The sequence below is a fragment of the Poecilia formosa genome, unplaced genomic scaffold (genome assembly GCF_000485575.1).
Source record: "Poecilia formosa unplaced genomic scaffold, Poecilia_formosa-5.1.2 Scaffold70, whole genome shotgun sequence".
Classification (NCBI taxonomy): Eukaryota; Metazoa; Chordata; class Actinopteri; order Cyprinodontiformes; family Poeciliidae; genus Poecilia; species Poecilia formosa.
Window position 1 is genome coordinate 405,394 of NW_006800009.1, and position 15,048 is coordinate 420,441.

Below are 15,048 nucleotides of genomic sequence, written 5' to 3' on the forward strand. Positions count from 1 at the left end.
TCTCACTCTGACAGAGATAAAAATTCAAACAAAACGTTTGTTTTTTTTTCAAACAAACATTTGACAAAAATGACAAAATACCTTCAATGAACAAAAACTATGTGCTAAACTTGTGCTTACCGTGAGGTCCTGTTTCTCCACGTGGTCCTTGAGGTCCTTGTGGTCCAGGCAAGCCTTTCCCCGGAGCCCCCGGTTGGCCGACCAGACCGGGTGGACCCGGAGGTCCGACGTCACCTTTTGTTATCAGATGAAATAGTTTCATCATAGTTGGTTCACGGCGTTGACGAAATATCACGAAGTTTAACTGGAGAGTTCCCACATCTTGTTACCTTTAACTCCCTGAGGTCCTGGAGGTCCCGTCTGTCCTTCTGAGCCGGGAATACCTGGGAATCCCCTGCCACCCTTATCTCCAGGAAAACCGGTGACTCCTTGGAAGCCCTGTGCACCTTTCGGTCCTGGAAGACCCCGTCCAGGCTCACCCTGAAATGTTTGGAAAACTGTCAGATATCTAAAAGTAATTTTATATCTCAACAAGAAAAAAACCTCCAAGAATATTGTTTCATATTAAAAAAAATATGGGCGATGTAGTTGTGAATTGTTTCACAGCACAATTTTTGTAGGATGATTGATTTTATTTTTAGGTTAAGTGCACAGTTCTTTCACCTTTTCACATGTTTTGCTGTATAAACTTAGTGTCTAATGTATCTCTTTCAGCACCTTTCTTTTTTTTACTACTACTTTACTTTCATTTAATTAGATTAATTCAGTTCCAAAATAATATTCAAATCTGATCAGAATGGTACATATTGTGTTTTATTTTTTATTTTTTTTTTGAATAATCACTTCCGTTATTATTCATAATCGTTGGCCTCCGAAACTGCTCTATTAAAATAAATGTAAATGAAGAATATTTGTAATTGATGCTTCACTTTTTTTTTTTTTAATTGCTCAGTGTGTGTCAAGGAACTTGTAGTTTTCAATCCATCACTTTTACCCCTGCAGTAAAACACACGACATGAAGAAGAGGCTAATTTCCATTCATCACCCTTCAAAATGCGGAAAACGAGAAAACAAGCCGTTCAGTTAAGGCAGATGTTACACCCTAAAAACTTCTGTTATTCTACAGCTAATTTTTTCTCCTACGGCTTAACACTGCACCAAAACTTAGGTCTCATTGATATTCTTTAATAGAGGAAAGACAGGAGAACATGTCATTGTTGGAAGTAGGATGTCGGTTGAGTTTCTACTACAGCAAACCATCTTGTCCACATCTTTACCCAGAGTTTACAAACAGCACCGGATGCAACACAAACGCATGTCGACAAATACACACTTTTTGTCCAGGCGGACCAGCTTTTCCAGTTGAGCCGTCCTGTCCTGGTCTGCCTGGCTCTCCAGGGAGTCCTGGGGCTCCAGGGATTCCACTGATACCTACAAACACATACAACACTTTTTGCCTGGGCTCCTTTTTAAAGTCTCAAAGTGGATATGATCAGTACAAATACTTTTAGTGTACTGTTGTTTTTTTGTTTTTTTTTGGTTTTCGGGTCATGAGACTCACCTTTGGCACCCGCTGGGCCGGGAAAGCCGATTCCAGGCGGTCCTTGTTCCCCCTTTTCTCCAGGAAAGCCTGGCAGACCTTGGGAACCTGGTTCACCTCTGTCACCTGTAAGAAAAACATTTTTCATGATATATTTAACAAAGATCGGGGACTGGATTAGAATCCGAGGCTCAAATATGAAGAGAGCACATTGACATTGACACAGAATGACTTCAGATGAATGATGATCATGGCGATGCTGTCACTGACCTTGAAGTCCCGGCATGCCACTAGCTCCCCTCGGTCCAGGCTGCCCTGGAGGTCCCGGAGTGCTAATACTTTGACCTGGCTCTCCTTTCAGACCTGTTATAAAGTAAGACGTTCAGTAAAACGCTGCAGAAACTGGACAGTTGGGCCTGCATCGGTTGTTTCTATGGTTACCAGGTATTCCTGGAGCTCCTGGACGGCCCGGCTGTCCCTGACTGCCTTTCTCTCCTGGATCACCCGGCCGGCCAAATCCTGGAAGACCAGGGGGACCCCTTTCTCCAGGAGGCCCCATGTGGCCGGGGTCACCGCCTGGGCCACGTTCACCTTTAATGCCTTCTTTGGCCTGGAAGACATAAAAGAAAAGAAATAAAACATTTTTTTAAGAAATACTTTGCCATTAAAAAAACTATAACTCTTTGAAGTAATTCCAAATTAAACTTTATCAGATTCTATTTTCATGACGTGCATGATCTATCTTTTTGGTTGTCTTGTAAATCTTCACAGATTTCTTCTCTTTGTGATGATTTGTCTAGTCATGTTCTATAATTTTACTTTAATAAAATTGCCATCAGTAACCTAAGGTATTGTGAAATTAATTGTTAATGTTTAAACTTGAAAAAAAAAAAGTGTGAGAATATTTTGTGCTCCTTGAATACCACAATCACCATTAATGCACCATTAATGCAGAATGAATTCATGAGACTATTTAACGGCGTGTATTCACTGTTTTAATGCACTCACAGGTTCTCCTTTGAGGCCCGGTTGACCCGGGAGTCCGTCTCGCCCTGGCAGTCCTTCCCTGCCAGGTTGTCCCTGTAATCCAGGGCGTCCAGGAAAACCTTTCTCCCCTTTGTAACCAGGTGCTATGAAAATGTCTCCGGGTTCCCCTACAGCACCAGGAGCCCCCATCAGTCCAGGAGATCCTGGAGAACCCTGCACAAAAAAAGAGTATACAAGCTATCAGTTTTAGAGACTCACATCACTTAAATATTAATTCTGAACCATCTTCTCTCTTTGGATTTGTCCAGCCGTTGCGTTGTCAACATGCAGACGCCGTTTTATACTCACAGGTGTTCCAGGCTCTCCAGCTGGACCAGAGCGACCCTTTTCTCCTTTGCCTCCCACTGCGCCTGGTGGTCCTGCCAAATGAAACAGGATGTTGAGTTCAAAAGTCCCGCAGCATGTGCTTCATCACATGAAAAACTCAAAACAAAGTTTAGAACTGAGTTAAAGTCAGACACTAGTTCGCAAACATCCTATTAGACAAAAGCTAAGTGCAGTAATATATGAAAACAGTCTGTGTATTTATACCATTTTTATTTAGATGGACCACATATTGCTGCTCTAAGTAACCAAAATAACTGTATAGCTGCTCCTTTTTGTTTCTAAATCGACAACCGTTGTGTGTATATAGTATAAACATATTCATGAAATTAGAATAGATGTTCCGAGGAGGACCATTTGTCAGATTAAACGTACCTGTAAGCAGGTATAAAACATATTTCCCATTAAGTCCATATTTATGTTTTTTAGAAACTATTTTTTATTAGTCTACAAATCAGCTGTAAGCAAAAATATTTATAATTAACAGAAATAAAGGCTTTAAATGTAATCTGTGTAATTCAGTTACTGAAATTTTTGATTTTTTTTTTCCCAAGATCGTTCATATTTACTAAGTGTGATAAAATTTACATGCTCATCAAATTTTCAATGGTAAACAGAAGTTTTATACTGAAATATGGACATTTTTGTGGAACTACTTTCTTCCCGCAGATGCAGCTCCAAACTACTCCTACCTTGCTCTCCTTTAACGCCTGCAGGGCCAGGTAATCCACGTTGACCGGTGCCGTCACATCTAACACAAGCGTCTCCTTTATCGCCTGGAATTGGGCAAAGCAGCGTAATGTAATAATCTATGGTATGACTAAATGAGGTCATGAAGTCAAGCAGCAGGAGTGCTGAATGACACCAAGCACATAAATACTGTTTCATAGAGATAAATGCATTTATTTCTTGATTTTAATAGATGTGGAGTAACTTTGCTGCTATCCTTACCTTTTTGTCCATCCTCCCCTGATAATCCAGGAGGTCCAGGTGGACCAGGGTCTCCTCTCTCCATATTACACTCTTCAGGGTCAGCTAGGAAAGCAACATATGCCGTTTGATGGGTTTGATGATCGAAACATTTTGTGGAGGCGCCATCAAGTAAATTAAAGCATTACTTAGACCTACGTGCTAATCCTGGTGGTCCCGGCGGTCCGACGGGCCCTGGTCTTCCCGGTGGTCCAGAAAGAGATTCTCCATCTCTGCCTCTGTCCCCTTTCTCGCCCCTTTCTCCTTGAATCCCAGGTTCTCCATGACGTTCCTTGCCGGGGCGGCCTGCGATGCACAAAAGTAAAATTAGAGAACAAAAGGCTTTTCACACATTTCACAAACTCCTAAGTTTGTTTTTACTCCCTTCAAGGTTTTGAGTAGACGGGAATTTAGCCTTATAGGTAAAGATTTCAGTTATCGTCTCCAAAACTCCCTCTCAATATATGATTTAAAGGTGACCTGTTATGCTTCCTTGAACAGATTAATGAGATTTTAGCTAAGAAGGCTCATTTCTGCCAATTTTGAGTTCCTATCAAAACAAGATCCTTAGAGCCTCATCACTTTAAATCCAAATAAACTGGCCATGTCCCCAACTCAATTTTTACACTCGCAGATGAAAATGGATGCAAATTATACAGTTATACATGTTTGAAAAAGAGCCTCAAGTTCAACCAACAAGAATACAGCGAGTGATTTATTATGGATGGGAGTCAATAACAAAACACTTTTCTTTTCCAGCAGCTCTGTTTGTGCTGCTAGGTGACAAGTTGGGTTTTGCCAGGGTTGCTAGGTAACGGGCTGGGCTTCACTTCGCTGTTGTTGCTAGGTGACAGGTAGAGCCTTCTGATTTGTGACGTTAAATTCTGAAGATTATTACCAAAAAACGCCTAGGTGTTTTGGGCTGTTTTAACTTTACATAAAACGTCCCCTTTAACATAAACAGGGTGACATGTATGCTAAAAACTCCAAAGCAACAACTTTCTAATCTCAGGATTTCCTTAAAGTATCTGAAATCCTGCATTATTTAATAGGCTCCTATTATGAACTGCCTGTTTGCTTAAAGCTAATTTCACAGAGTCAATCCAAGTTACACAAAATATTAGAGAAAAATCAGAAAAATAAAATGCACTCAAATGAAGTGCTGCATCACTGCTCTCACAACAACTGTCTACCAGTCATATTTTACCTGGTGGGCCGGCCTCTCCCTGAGGGCCAGGAAAACCTGAAGGTTAGAAATGAGAAATAAATGAAAACCGTAGATGATGTTAGGAGTGATCACATGTGTCTGAAAGCTTGTGGAACAAGATGCTAAAACTAAAAACACAAGTATTTTTCAGAAAATAACAAGATATCTTTACCCTTTTCTCCCGTTATCCCTGGGAGACCCGGTGGGCCAGGAGGGCCAGGTGGACCTTCAGCCTACAGTGGAGAGATTAAATCAGACTTTCAACGTTTCATACCAAATTTCTACAAGAGCACTGATCATTCAGCAGCCATGTTGGCATCTGCTCCGGTCTTCATTGATCAGTGTCAGATGTCTAAAGCTTAAAGTAGTCCTGGTTACTGTATGTAATTGACGTTGAATCTGTCTAAATGATTGAATTATTATTACTATTATTATTATTATACTTAATGTAAAAAAAAAAAAAAAAAAAAAAAAACAAATGAGAGGAATTACTTACATAACCCGGTGGTCCTCTTTCTCCTTTATCGCCCTAAAACCAGATGAAAAAAATTAGCCTGTATTTCGTCAATTTGTTTAACATACATGAAACGTCATTTTAATTAGAAATAGAATATGAAAGCCTATAAGCTTCGAGTTGTTACCAACAAGCCAGGGACTCCAGGAACTCCTGAGGAACCTTTTTCTCCCTGCAGGAGAATAGGTTGCACATTAATTATAGATAAAAACTATTAAAGAAAGCTCCTGTTGGAGAGCTTTGCAGATAGATATGAAAAAAAAAGATAAGTATTACCTTTATTCCAAACTCTCCATCTTTACCAGGTTTACCCTAAACAGAGACATAAATTTGTTGTTTAATTTTACCATAAAATAATAAATAAATCCTCTGGGAGAACAAAACATAAATTAATGTCTTGTTTAGTCATGAGCTATTTTGTAGATAAGATCGACAGAAACTCACTCTTGGTCCAGGAGGGCCTTGTTCACCTTTGATTCCTTTCTGATGAGGGAGACAGAAGCCCTAAAAAAAAGAGGAAAGAAATCAAGAGTTTTATTAAAGATTAATGAGAGAAAACACTTTCTCTATTACAAATCTTACGCCATGTCACCTGATGATAAAATACTAACTTTCTCGCCTCTGTCACCCTTCGGTCCTTTCTCCCCCTGTGGGAGCATAAAGCGAACAGAAGATAATTAATAACACATATTGTAAACTGTTTTTTAAATTTCATATTTGAAGCAATGAATGGGCACCTGTGGTCCCGGTACAAGAATTGTGGTCTGTCCTGTCGCTTCTTCAGATGGTCCAGGGGGCCCAGGTGGGCCTCTGAGTCCTCGTTCACCCTGCAAAAACATACTAAGTCACTAAAACTGGCAAGGGTAAAAGCAATTTTAATTTATATAAAAAATAAAAAAAAAACTACATTTATACCCTATAAAACACATAATACTTAATATGCTTTATTAGACATAGGGGAAAATGAAAATCATTTAGATTAAGAAAGTCGTTGCGGACAGTAAAGAGAGACGCACCTATAAACGGACCAGATTCAGATGTGGTTTTTTTTTTTTTGTTGTTGTTTTTTTATCTTATTTGGGGCCCAATCTGTGATCCTTTTCTGTTTGGTGAATCCACCATGCAACATTCCTGACAACAACAGTCTGTGGTGAGGATGCTAGTGTTGCTGGAATGAGACTGTGACTCAGACTGTGACAAATAATAAGTTGTACCATATTAAAAAAAATACTGCACATGTATAGTGACACTTTTATGGTGATAGTGGCTGTCATTCGCAGTAATCGGACAGGAAACAAGCAAATGTCCAAAGATTGGGACTCGACTGAGCCACAGATAAAACTGGCCTCCACTTGTGTGATCTCTGCTCTGACATTGTGCCACACTCTGCCCTAAACGACGCGACTTTAAGTACAAATAATGCATAGTAATACAAATAAATAAATAATACAAATAATGCATTGCACAACTATCATGCGTCTCAATCATTAAACATATTTTGCTGATGAGGATAAACACTGCGGAATAAAAAGAAGAAAAATGTGCTTTTAATGTTTATTCAGGTAGGTCTACAGTGACTTGTTTGTACTTAAGATATTCTTACTATGTTTGCAGAATGGATGTAGGAAAACTTCACAAGAACATAAATACATCTTAAAATCGTGTCTCTTACAAAGCTCTCACCTTATCTCCTTTTTCACTCACAAAGGCCAACCTGTCACCCTGGAAACAAAATAAAAACAAAGTTATTGATAAAACGTAGTCAAACAACCACGTTGAAGAAAGATGGAGACTGATCTTACTTTCTCTCCTGGAGGGCCGGGAGGTCCAGTATCACCCTGCGAATCGGTTAAAGGAGGTTAAAAATGAGTCCGTCAGGAGGTCTTGAGTTTTTATTGATGCTTTGACTTGTTTTGGACTCACTTTAAATCCTGGGTATCCTCTGGGTCCTGGAGGTCCAATTGGTCCAAATATTCCAGGTGGTCCCTGGGAGAGAGAGACAAATGGAGGACGGACGTTATTACATTGCTTAAGGTATGCAAGTCCTCAAACAAACACTGTGAAGTACTAACAGGTCGTCCAGGTGAGCCAGGTACCCCTCTGTCTCCTTTAAGGGGGATAATCCCGACCACACCACCAGGATCTCCCTGTAAAAGACATCAGCGTGTTATTACAGTGGAAGATTTAGGAAACCATCTACAGTAAAAATATGAAAGCTCTATGAACTTACTTTCATTCCTTCCATACCTGGGAGGCCCTGAAAGACAGAAGAAGAAATAAAGGAGGCTTATTAGCATAGACAGCGATAAAAACTAAGTCTGTGATTAAGGCAATTGTTCTCTGGTGAGGAGAGCTCCGGCTGCTTACGGGCGGCCCTTGAAGTCCTGGAAAACCATTAAGCCCGTCCATTCCTCTTTCGCCCTGAAACACAGACATCAGACCATCAGCAATTAAAAAATAACAGTTTTGAGAACAACATAAGCATGCAAAGAGTGTAGGAGAAAAAAGATGTAGCTTACTTTGGTCCCATTGCATCCTGGGATTCCAGGTGCGCCTGGCGGACCGTCGTTTCCATTGAGGCCCTGTGTGGTTAGTTGATAGTTAATAATCAAGTTACCAAAAGTACTCCACATGAATCTAACATTCAAAGTGGACTACAACACGTGTGTATAACATTTAGTTGATAAAAGCCTCTGATGGAAATGTTCTTCCATGAATTCCCTGAATTATTTCAGCATGTGGGTCAGGTTGACAGACAAAATGAACTTACTGGTAGTCCTGGGTTCCCTGGAAACCCTGGCAGACCAGGGGGACCCTGTAAAATACAGAGCATGTCCGATTAATACAAAACTAGAGCTGGAGTATTTATGGAAAATATCATTTTTATAACGGATGGTTAATTACTCACTCGCACTCCTTTTAGTCCCGGAGCTCCAGGTGCTCCTAGATCTCCCTGTGGAATAAATTATAGAATGATTAGTATTAAAATATTTATTTATTTAAGAGCTAAAATTGGCCATAAAAATTTTTAAAATGTGTATATAAAGAAAATGTGCCATATGAGCAATTAGTTTTATTACAGCAACAACAACAAGGAAAATATATATAAAAGCAGCATAAATAATTCAGTGTAAAATGCTGCGTTTATTCACATCTGTGCATCCCACTTATAAGTATGTATGAATGAGAACACGTATATAAGCAAATAAATTTAAATAATAATAATAATAATATGAGCAGTTTGAACACAGGTCTTTGATTTGTAAAAATATTCGTTGTTATTTTAAAACAAGATTGGCAAAAGTTTGGCTTCTTTCATAAATGAATTTTTAGCACAGGTCTTGGAGATTTGGTGAACTTTACCACTTTTTCTTTTCCAACTATTTAAGAAAAACACTAAAACAAGCAGCTTACTTTTAAATGGGTGTTACTGAACGTGTTCATCTACCTTGGGGCCCATTGGGCCAGGAGGGCCCTCGTGCCCCTGCATTCCTGGGAATCCCATGTTACCCTGAAGGCCAGGAAATCCACGCTCACCCTGTGATAAACATGACAAGAGAGCAGAAAATGCATGTTGTCATCACTAAACACTGTTCACAATAAAAGGAGATAAAACACAGAACACGTGATTGAATGAGATCAGACATTTCAGTCAGAGCAACTTCACAGTCACTCAGGGTCAAATTCAACGGTGGTCAGAACCCGAGTTTGCACATTTTTCTTATTCTAAAACAAGATGTCTAAGTAGTATTATTTCCCTTTTTAAATACAGTTAACAGGATGTAACAAACACATAGCGATAGTCAGTAGAGTTTAATTTTAGAGACTACTTGTAAAACCTTTAGAAACAAAAACCTGCATCATCACAATTAATGCTTTGTATCCCTAAATTAAGCATTTAAATGAATGGATCATGTCACTGTCTACAAAAATGTGCAACATCACTGATGAATTTAGAGAACATTTTCGACCTAATTCTTCCAGACAGATATGTTTAAGGGTTTGAAAAAAAAAGCTTAATCTGGTCTAATAGAATGTAAATATAGAAGAAAATGAATGTTTTCCCTACTTAATGAACCTGATTGCAAATTGTTCCAATAAGCTGAAAGTAATGGACGTGGTTGCATGCATTTAGTAGAATCTGATTCATGAAATAAAGTGCATAGTGGAAGAAAAGCAACTGAAAAAAATGGAGGATATAGCTTTGCTTTATGAACTCCCTCTATCTTATAATGTAAGCACAATTCTTCTATTCTTCATAGAGTCTTGTTTTATGTATGTTTTTACTTACCCTATTTTCCGCGCTATAAGGCGCATCTAAAAACCTTCAATTTCCTCAAAAGCCGACAGTGCGCCTTATAATTTGGTGCGCCTTATATATGGACCAATATTGAGCCACAACAGGTCTAGCAACTACGGTAAGCAGCCGCCGACATGCGTTAGGTTTTCTGTCACTTTATTATTTCTGCTATAACTAATGAATATTCGCATATAAAATTAGTCAATAGAGTTTAATTTGCATTTTTTATGTCTTTGTGTCATGAGGTAGATCTCAGGTGGCTGGTGAGAGAAAAAGTAGATCTTGCTCTCAAAAAGTTTGGGCACCCCTGGTCTAGAATCAGGTAGTCTGCAGGTCATTTAGCACCACGTTCTCCACGAACATGCTGTGAGCGAATGGAGAAGGGTGACCATCGTCCGGCCAAGTCGTGGAACGCTCTCCTCGCCTACCGGAGTCGGACTGTTTTGTTGACATTCTTTATGTCAACAAAGTGGCTTTAGACATTCATCCTTCAGTGCAGCTCCATCTAGTGGATGCATAACGTAACTCCAGCCTCTACTGTAGCGTCTATTCTATGTGCCTTATAATGCGGTGCGCCTTATATATGAAAACAGTTTTAAAATAGGCCATTCATTGAAGGTGCACCTTATAATCCGGTGCGCCTTATAGTGCGGAAAATACGGTAATTATTTAGCCCTGGTGAAGTCCTGTTCAGGATGCGCCTTGGATCTCGCTCACTGATCCATGTAAGGATAAATGGGTATTGAAAATTGATGGATGGATTTATCCAGATGGTGACCTCCTGAACTGACTTAGAGCTATTCCACTGTGAGACACTAGATGGCAGCATCATCCTAAGGCAAGACTATTAAAAAAAAAAAAAAAAAAAGCAAGAGAAAAACTTATATGGTAAAGCTATTATTTTAGGGTTGATTCCCACAACACCAGGCTTGCATCAGTCAAGAGAAACATTGCATGTACACCTATGTGGATTACCTCTGTGTTACCACGGCAACTACAAGTTGTACAACAAAAGGAAGTAATGACATCACTGTTAAAAAAAACAATTGGACGTCAACGCCTTTCGGGGGATTTAAAAACACAGAGGAGCTCTGAGATTACAGCGACTGGCTGAACTCCACAAAAAACAAAGCCATGGGAGGATTTTCTGTGCAGGGATGTTTGGCTTTTACTGTTGTTTGAATCTGAAAAGCCAAGAGACTAAAACACTCTGCGGGGATCTGATAAAACAACAATAGCGCGCAGCTCCTCTAAAGCAGAAAGAGCTCAGTTACTGAGTAAAGCAGCTGAACTTGTACAACGTTGAATCAGTAGACTTTTCTAACTTCTGGCTAATACCCTGACAGCATATAAAACATAAACATAACATGATAACACAATTAGGAACATATTAACAGATCATTAAGCACACCCTTACTGTGCTTATGGATCTGTTTCCATATTCATCTTTCAACAGGAACTAAATACTCTCATCAAAGGTAATTAAAGGAAAATCCGTAGCCGCCTTAGAAGTGTCTAGAGGGAAAATGTATTTCAAACAAACTTCCTCTGACCTACTGAGCTGATATCCTTTCTCTTATGTTCCTGTTTAATGATTATCACTAATCTCAGCGTGCTGACAGAAGAACGGCTCACTGGTGTGTTGTGGCCTCTGTGTGTCTGTAACTGTAAGCTTCCCTCCATCTGATGGGATTAAGACCTGTAACCCAGCTGTGTGAGCCGACACGCTCTAATTGAAACTGATCTCTGTTCGCGTCTGGCTCTCTGTTCCGAGTCCAAACCCACTGCATGTTTACCTATAAGTTCAACTTTGGTCTTAAACTCTCACAAAGTTTTTTTTTTTTCTTCATCTGACCAGAGCAGCTTGTTTTACACGTCTCCTCCACGGCTTGTTGGAAACTGCAAACGACTTAAGATGTTTCTTATTTCTCAAAATATTTAAGACCATATATAGTATTTGTTTTTGCACTTGAAAGTTACACACTGCAGTAAAACACATTAAAGTTTGTGGTTGTGACAAAATGTGAAAAAGCACAGGGATAATAATAATAAATTTGCAAGAAGCATGCAGGTGAAATCCCACAATAATAAACAGGTAAACATGAAAGTCTCACCTTGGCTCCCTTCACTCCACTGCAGTCACATTTTCCACATGAAGCTCCACAACCCTGGAAATAAAAAGAAACAGACATTAAAATTGACGCTGCAGGAAAAAGCGCATTTTGGCCACACGAGGGCAGTAGAGGCATGTTATGAATACCTTCTACCTTTTATGATCTGCTGTTGATTGGAATATGTTTGTTCAGCCAGATATTTAATGAACCATATTAATTATGTTAAATACAGATTTTCTATCACAGAATATGGAGATCACTAGAGGAAAGGAAATGAACCAAACTTTTTATTGTTGAGCTTTTCAGCTAAAAAGTGAGAAATGTATCACTAAATTTAAAGGCTGATTCATTTAATCTCTTGTGGCTTTCATTTTTCACCTTGTCACCACTGAAGCCCCTGCAAGGAGTCACCTACATGCAGCCAGAAAGGCTCGAATGCAGCTGGTTTGGACCCTCCACCGCCCACCAACACCCACCCCGCTTCCTTCCCTCTGTGGTCTCCGGAGGCCGGAGCCTGGGAACTGGCCTGTGCTGTCTTGGCTCGGTCTTTCCACATTGCTTTTTCTCTCCCTCTTCCAGCTGTTGCTAGACTCACGTGTAAGGCTTCCAGCCAAGATGCTGTCAGAGCGAAGGGAGGCTCTGCACGATCGGGAAGAAAAGTACATAGCTCCTCTCACCACACGTATTTCTGCCTCTCTCCGGTTCTCACAGACGCAGAACAGACAAATAAACAGCTCTTCTAATAATAACAACGATTACTCATCGACTTTCCAACCTGGGGAAACATGCAGAATTTCACCCGATGGTTTGTCACACCTTAACCTCCAACTCAGTTACTTATAATTGCTGTTGCAGTCCAGCATACCTGCTAATTGAATCAATATGCAGACCTGTAAAGCATGCAGAGCCACAGCAATCCCAGTGCACTTGTTCTCCTTGTTTTACTGCACGCATGTGCCCTACAACATTTGTGTTGTCTCACATCCAGCTCCTTAAAAACACTTCTCACTCACTCGCATCTCACCTCCCCGCTTCCGGTTACCTAATTGCTTCGTTTTTTCCAGTCATCCAACAGGACAACCTAGAAAACACCTGCTTCAGAGCAAACTAACGTCACGATGGAGAGAGAGAGAGCGAGGGGGGAAACAAATACTGACGGTGTGAAAGCAGAACATGTGGGCTTTATTATGGAAAACTCTGTCACAGCAGTAAAAAAAAAAAAGTCCTGCTGTTTGATCAGACTCAGCCAAACTGAGCAGACATGCCTGCACGTTGGAGTGTGTGGCAAGGGGCTCCTCGCCCTCACCCCACTCTGTAATGTCTGCTGGATCTCTAAGCAGATCTCGGTAATCTGCAGGTAGATAAGAACAATAGCTTTCTTTGATACCCCCCCATCTTCGTCCTTTACACATCTTCACAAACCCAAACAGCAGCTGGATCTTGACGGCTCAAAGGCTCATAGGACATCTGCACAAAACGCATGTCTTGTTCATGACTCTTGGAATCGTAGATTAGATCCGAGTGATTTGGGATCTGAGTCACATTTTTAAGGAGATTTAAAGTGGATCTTATCACGCAATTCCTCAGGTAAATAAAGAGGCTGCAATGCTGAAAGGCAGGAATGGCTTAAATGTGAGAACTAGTTCATACGGAGATTGAAAGCTAGGGCACAGAAATGTTTTTAAATGCATGTTCAGCTCTGTAGACTTTTCTGTTATGTGTGCATCAGAAACTTTATATTGTTCAACTTTCCTCCATGGGTTCTGGAGGACCTGTGTCTGTCAGATAAAGCCAACTAACTGTCAGGAAACTAATTTATTACATCTTTACTGGGAAATGTGTGTCCTACAAAAGCAAAAAAAATATTTACAGTTTAAATTACACAATGTATATTTAAGTTTATTCTTGATAACCTTACACATACGGTGCTATGAAATAGTGTTTACCAATCATTTCTTCTGTTTTTCAGTCTTTAATATTTGAACTCAAACAAATTTTAAAATTAGGTAAATATAAATAAGTATAGTAAATAAAATAAGCTGTTTTCGGGTGTTCACATTAAGAACAAAATGTCACAGATTATCTTTTTACAAACTGAACTTACTGTAGATTTATTTGGCTAAAATCTGAAGTCATAGTGTATTTTTAAAGTATTTCTACTTTTAGATCTTCATGTTGGTCAAAGAGTTTTTAGCTGCAGTTCATGAAGAAAGTCACCAGAAACATGTGTCTTCTCACATCCAACCACTTAAGAATCATTTCCAGCTTACCTGACCTTTCTAAATGACTACAAATAAATCTGATTGAATTTCCTCTCCCTCCAGCATTTTTTGTCTAATTTCTATTCATTAACGATGTCAGCCATCTCAATATTTCCACCTCTAAGTCATACTGCTCTCTCATCAAGAATAATTAGCTCTGATTAGGACATTAAGGTGCATACAAGTTACAATCCCAGCAACATTTAACTTTTGTAGAACAGAACAGTGAGAAACTATACATATATTTAATTTAAAAATCCTCAAAGCTTTTTCTGAAATATATATATATATATTTTTTAAGATGTCGTCATTCGTGCAGGAATGTCGGAACTGGAGGCGGTGAGAAAGTAGGAAAATGAAGATGATGTGACTCTGCCCAGGCAGCTTGATCTTCCCCAGAGCAAACAGACCCAAAGCTCAGGCCCAGCGGTAATGACTATTAATGTCCACAGTGAGTATTCAGTGGCTGGTGAGACAGTGAGCTCTGTATCAGATCCAGTAAACCTCTGCAGCAGACGGCCTCACGTGTTCCCAGACAAGTGTTTGTTTCATAGCCGAGTCAGGATGGCAGGTCGTCTGGATCTCTCCAAACTGTGAAAATCACCATGGCGAGTGCTGGCAGGTTGCTTACATTTCCTGGACGCTGCACAAAACAGTGCCTTATCATGACTGCGTGTACATGACAGTGTTTGTGATTGTTTACCGTGGCCGGAGCTGGCAGGGAAACACCGAGCTGAAGGTTTGTTTTAAAAGACAATGTTATAGATACAGA

At 39.8% G+C, this 15,048-nt stretch overlaps 1 protein-coding gene across 1 annotated transcript in view; it reads right to left on the reverse strand.

Annotated features, from left to right (window-relative positions):
• Positions 1–15,048, reverse strand: part of col4a1 (collagen, type IV, alpha 1) — a 43,819-nt gene that overhangs the window by 8,696 nt on the left and 20,075 nt on the right. Inside the window, exons 2-31 of the mRNA XM_007555367.2 lie at positions 12,016–12,069; positions 9,050–9,139; positions 8,510–8,554; positions 8,372–8,416; positions 8,121–8,183; positions 7,969–8,022; positions 7,832–7,858; positions 7,674–7,748; positions 7,525–7,587; positions 7,404–7,439; positions 7,285–7,323; positions 6,339–6,428; positions 6,213–6,248; positions 6,046–6,105; positions 5,878–5,913; positions 5,729–5,773; positions 5,584–5,616; positions 5,260–5,320; positions 5,088–5,123; positions 4,040–4,186; positions 3,863–3,946; positions 3,604–3,687; positions 2,876–2,946; positions 2,549–2,740; positions 1,982–2,150; positions 1,811–1,903; positions 1,562–1,666; positions 1,334–1,431; positions 330–480; positions 121–234 (exon numbers count right to left, since the gene is read on the reverse strand). Of these exons, the coding sequence (XP_007555429.1) occupies positions 121–234; positions 330–480; positions 1,334–1,431; positions 1,562–1,666; positions 1,811–1,903; positions 1,982–2,150; positions 2,549–2,740; positions 2,876–2,946; positions 3,604–3,687; positions 3,863–3,946; positions 4,040–4,186; positions 5,088–5,123; positions 5,260–5,320; positions 5,584–5,616; positions 5,729–5,773; positions 5,878–5,913; positions 6,046–6,105; positions 6,213–6,248; positions 6,339–6,428; positions 7,285–7,323; positions 7,404–7,439; positions 7,525–7,587; positions 7,674–7,748; positions 7,832–7,858; positions 7,969–8,022; positions 8,121–8,183; positions 8,372–8,416; positions 8,510–8,554; positions 9,050–9,139; positions 12,016–12,069 (2,296 nt within the window). The remainder of the gene's footprint in view (positions 1–120; positions 235–329; positions 481–1,333; positions 1,432–1,561; positions 1,667–1,810; positions 1,904–1,981; positions 2,151–2,548; positions 2,741–2,875; positions 2,947–3,603; positions 3,688–3,862; positions 3,947–4,039; positions 4,187–5,087; positions 5,124–5,259; positions 5,321–5,583; positions 5,617–5,728; positions 5,774–5,877; positions 5,914–6,045; positions 6,106–6,212; positions 6,249–6,338; positions 6,429–7,284; positions 7,324–7,403; positions 7,440–7,524; positions 7,588–7,673; positions 7,749–7,831; positions 7,859–7,968; positions 8,023–8,120; positions 8,184–8,371; positions 8,417–8,509; positions 8,555–9,049; positions 9,140–12,015; positions 12,070–15,048) is intronic.